Here is a 4827-nt window from a genome sequence, read left to right as displayed (position 1 = left end):
AGATACATGTATACTGCATCATTGAAAATATACATAACTTTCTTTGGGGAAATACTTTTTTCGCTTCACCGGTTGTGATTTCAGTCCCAGTGTCTGCTCTGAGGTTTGAACCGTGAACCTCCTGGTCCTGAGGCGCTGTCACACACTCTGCAGTGACAGAGTGAATCCACTGGTCCATATTCACCTGCGACAGTGAAACATAGATCTGACTCGTCTGCATCATTGTGATACATTTTCACTGCGTATCAACTGACCTAACAGCAGCATGTAGAAGTTGAACAGAAGGGGTCCCAGGACTGACCCTTGGGGCACGCCACAGGTCAGGGTCATGTGGTCTGAGACACAAAGTACTTCCTGTCTTCCAGATAGGACCTTAACCAGTTTAGGGCGGGGCCAGTAATTCCCACCCTGTCCTCTAGTCTCTGTAAGAGGGTCACATGACCCAAGATTAAAGTTGGGTGGAGCCGATTCTAATAGTTCTACATTTCCTGTGTTTAAAAACATAACATCCAGATTAAGTAAGGATCTGTCATTTAGTTTCAGACTATTGTCAGTCTTGTCTTTTTTCCGGGAATATGAATCAAAGTAAAATACAACTAAACTAATTACAGTAAATTACTGTAAAATAAAGGGTAATATTGCAGTGATACTTTATGTCACTGCAATATTATTATAATATTACAATCATTTGGATTACAGTATCACCACTTAACTTTACAGTAACTCTTTACAGTAAGTAGTGACAGTGTTTATTCGATATAAAGTAAAGTGCAGAATCACTACTTGTGTGTAGTCATTTCAAGGCTGAGACATGATTATAACACGGATGCTTTGACCACTGTGTGTTCAAAATCATTGATTGTTAACATGTTTTCCCTCCTGTCCTCAGGTGAGACATGTCTACTGCTGCTGCTGAGGACACGTTCCTGCGCTCCATCTGTCTGGAGGTCTTCTCTGAGCCAGTGTCCACTCCGTGTGGACACAACTTCTGCAAACGCTGCATCGGTCAGGCCTGGGACACTGATGGGTCCTGTACATGTCCTCTGTGCAAAGAAGTCTTCCACAGCAGACCACAGCTCAGGGTCAACACCTTCATCTCAGGGATGGTGTCTGAGTTCAAACTGGAGGCAGAAGTTAACTTAAAACAAGAGTCCAAACCTGTGGTCCAATGTGACTTCTGCTCTGAGCCCAAGATGAAGGCCCTGAAGTCCTGCCTGGTCTGTCTGTCCTCGTTCTGTGAGACCCACCTCCAGCCTCATCTCACAGTCTCTGGACTGAAAACACACCAGCTGATGGAGCCTGTGGAGAACCTGGAAGACAGGATGTGTCCCGCACACCGGCGCCCCCTGGAGCTCTTCTGTGGTACTGACCAGCAGAGCTGCGTCTGTACGACGTGTGTCCTTCTAGAGCACAAGAACCATGAGTTGGTGTCTCTGGAGGAGGCATATGAGCGCAGGAGGTCCTCTCTGCTGTACACTCAGGCTCAGAGGCAGCACATGGTGGATCAGAGGAGGCTGAAGGTCCAGGAGATCCAGTGCTGCTTGGAGCTTAGCCAGAGAAAAGGCCACAGAGAGGCCACAGAGATGGCAAAGGCCTTCACTGCTATTATGGAGTCTGTTCAGAAATGTCTGGACCGTTACACCACAGCCATTCAACAAACCCAAACTAAGCACAAAAAACAGGCTGAAGTCTTCATCCAGCAGCTGGAACAGGAGATCTGTGAGCTGGAGAAGAGGAGTTCTGAGGCAGAGCGGCTCTCACATGACCCTATCCACTTTCTACAACACTGGCCTGCACTCACGCCCCCTGCTGGTCTGAAGGAGTGGAGCAGCGTGAGCTTTAAGCCAGAGACGTGTGAGGGCAGTGCAGCCCGGGCTCTGACTGAGCTGGAGAAAAGAGTCTCTGATGAATTTAGACAACTGGCCTTAGAGTCTAAGAAGGCTGAGTTCAGGAGAGTGCAGCAGTTTGCCGTTGACATTACTCTAGACTCAGACACGGCAAATCCTAACCTAGTTCTGTCCAAAGATCTGAAACAGGTTTGTTACAGTAATGTGAAGAAAATGCTTCCTCAAAGTCCTCAAAGGTTTGATTATTGTGTTAATGTTCTAGGAAAGCAGAGTTTCTCCTCAGGCAGGTTTTACTTTGAGGTCCAAGTCAAAGGAAAAACAGACTGGGACTTAGGAGTGGCCCAAGAGTCCATCAACAGGAAGAGAAAGATCACTGCAAGTCCCAAACACGGCCAGTGGAGCATCTGGTTGAGAAATGGAAATGAGTACGTAGCTCTTGCTTGCCCTAATGTCCCGCTGTCTCTGCAGCGAGCTCCTCAGAAGGTCGGGGTGTTTGTGGATTATGGAGCGGGTCTAGTCTTCTTTTATGATGTAGATTCTGCAGATCTTCTCTACTCCTTCAGCGGCTGCTGCTTCAGAGGGAAGCTGCTGCCATTCCTCAGCCCTTGTCTCAATGACAGAGGCATAAACTCAGCTCCTCTGATCATCACAGCAGTTCAGACTCAGGTCTAGACCTTTTTGGTTCAGTTCAGTGGCATAGATAACCAGAGGAAGAGCTTTTCTGTTTATAACACACTTTGCAGATAACTGACAAAACTGTCCAAGACTCACTAGATTTCTAAAGTCTGTGCTAGTGTCGCTTCAATTTAGAACAGCCCAAAGGGCCTTGGAAGTGGTTAAGCCTCTCCTAAAGAAGAGTAGTCTTGATACCACAGCAGTGAACAACTACCGGCCCATGTCAAAACTGCTGTTTTTGGACCTTCTTTGAAAAGATTGTTCACCAAAGATTACTGGTTTTCTCTTTGTAAAAAAAAGCTCCTTTGATGTTTTCCCACAACTGACTCTCTTATCGAGGTGACAAATGACATCCGCCCGTCTGAGTCTCAGTCCTGTGGATGTCAGTGCAAGTTTTGACATTGTTGATCATGGGACCACAAGGCCTTGACCTGTGTGTGGATATCCCCAAGGGTCAATCCTGGGACCTTTTCTGTTCAATATTTACAGCTTATGCTGCCGGTGTGTGTGTTTGTGGGTGGGTTTTTTATATATAAATGTAGCTTTGTAGACTGCTGTTTGTGATATGAATATATATATATACGTTTCAATACACTTTATTTTATGCTTTTATTATTGGGGACATTTATTCTGTATGTTATGGTTACATTTCTTTACTCGGAAAAATAAATAATTTTGAGCTGATCTTGTCTTATGTATTGTTATGGGGAGAGCCAATTATGTGGCTTATACAGGTTGTGACCGCCAGGGGGCGTCAGTGAGAAAGCACCAGGAGAAACGATTCAGGGTTTTTATCTTGATTAAATATTTCACACTGTGTGTGTGTGTGTGTGTGTGTGTGTGCGTGTGTGTGTGTGTCTATGTGAGTGTGTGTGTCTATGTGAGTGTGTGTGTGTGTGTGTGTGTGTGAGTGTGTGTGTGTGTGTATGTGTGTGTGTGTGTCTATGTGAGTGTGTGTGTGTGTGTGTGTGAGTGTGTGTATGTGTGTGTGAGTGTGTGTGTGTGTGTGTGTGTGTGTGAGTGTGTGTGTGTGTGTGTGTGTGTATGTATGTGTGTGTGTGTGTGTTGATCTATAAAAACAACAACATATAATACACAAATACACATGAGCTTTGTCATAACTAATACTGTTAGCACTTAGCTCGAGGCACTTAGCATATTACAAATATTAATATATGCTAAATATCCTCAAACTATCCTATTTAACAATTTGCAGGGCATGCAACGCTTGTAAAACTATGTAAACAAATGTAGGGTTTATATGTGCCTTATTTCCATCCACTACTCACTTTTTTATTACGCACACAAATCAAGCAGGAGCTCTGCAAGGCGCTGAGAAACAACTCAAACTTAGCAAACACGGAGTGCTGTCAACCATACTTGCCTATGCTAACTTATGATTGGCTACTCGGCCTGTCACACTCGGCCTGAGATGCAGAGGTCTCTGTTTGTCCCTGTCTGTGGCTCCAGCGTACCACACGGCGATGGAGGATGGAACTGCACCATCATCTGCATTGGCAGCTGACTTTCCTGAGATCCAGGTTGTTACTACGGCACCACAACACCAGCCGGTCCACCTCCCTCCTGTAGACAGACTCCTCCCTTTCCGAGATGAGCCCGATGAGGGTGGTGTCGTCATGGTGATGAGGGTGGTGTCGTCCGCAAACTTGAGTCGTAGCTGGAGGTGCAGCAGTTTGTGTACAGGGAGAAGAGCAGAGGAGAAAGTACACAGCCCTGTGGAACTCCTGTGCTTTATGTTTGTGTAATTACTGGGCCTCTCCACATTAAACTGACATATTCAATGTCTTCTCTGTTTAGGTGAATAAACAAAAGTGAAATAACGTTCCACAATAGCTTGATGTGGTGCCATTATTCAACCCCAAAGAGGTGATTGTTGGACTGCAGCACAGAAAGGGTTCGATTCCCGTGTGGGGCCCCTCTGTGCTGAGTTTGCATGTTCTCCTTGTGTCTGTCTGTGTTTCTCCTGCCTTGGAAAAAGCGACTCTGACTCTCAGTGGGACTGTCCTGGTTAAAGAAGAATAATAATAGGTCAATGATAATGATAAAGTTCAACATTTCTGTGGATTTTTCTTTCTAAAACAGAAACCTGCACTTCAGCTGAAACTATAACACCATCAAATTCTAGAATGTGAACACCCCAAAGTATTCTGACACTCAGGGTGATAGGGCATATAGTATTGATGTCCCAGTACAGCTGATCACGTTGTTCCATTGCTCTTTTCTTTACATTTAAAATGGTGTTTCGTCTGGAGTATTTTTATTGATGATTTGCACTGCTTCCAAC

General features: G+C 45.1%; 1 protein-coding gene across 1 annotated transcript; it reads left to right on the top strand.

Annotated features, from left to right (window-relative positions):
- Positions 1 to 893: 893 nt before the first annotated feature.
- On the top strand, positions 894 to 2603 carry LOC140377649 (E3 ubiquitin-protein ligase TRIM21-like). The gene has a single exon (XM_072463125.1). It carries the CDS (start codon positions 897 to 899, stop codon positions 2517 to 2519), a length of 1623 nt encoding a protein of 540 aa, XP_072319226.1. The 5' UTR covers positions 894 to 896; the 3' UTR covers positions 2520 to 2603.
- Positions 2604 to 4827: the final 2224 nt, after the last annotated feature.

This window comes from Eucyclogobius newberryi, unplaced genomic scaffold (assembly GCF_026437365.1).
Source record: "Eucyclogobius newberryi isolate DKJ021-1_F unplaced genomic scaffold, fEucNew1.0.hap1 SCAF_4, whole genome shotgun sequence".
Classification (NCBI taxonomy): Eukaryota; Metazoa; Chordata; class Actinopteri; order Gobiiformes; family Gobiidae; genus Eucyclogobius; species Eucyclogobius newberryi.
This window is presented reverse-complemented; position numbering and strand designations above follow the sequence as displayed.

Coding starts and splice junctions, on each gene's coding strand:
- LOC140377649 (XM_072463125.1), top strand. CDS start 897: ATGTCTACTGCTGCTGCTGAGGACACGTTCCTGCGCTCCATCTGTCTG.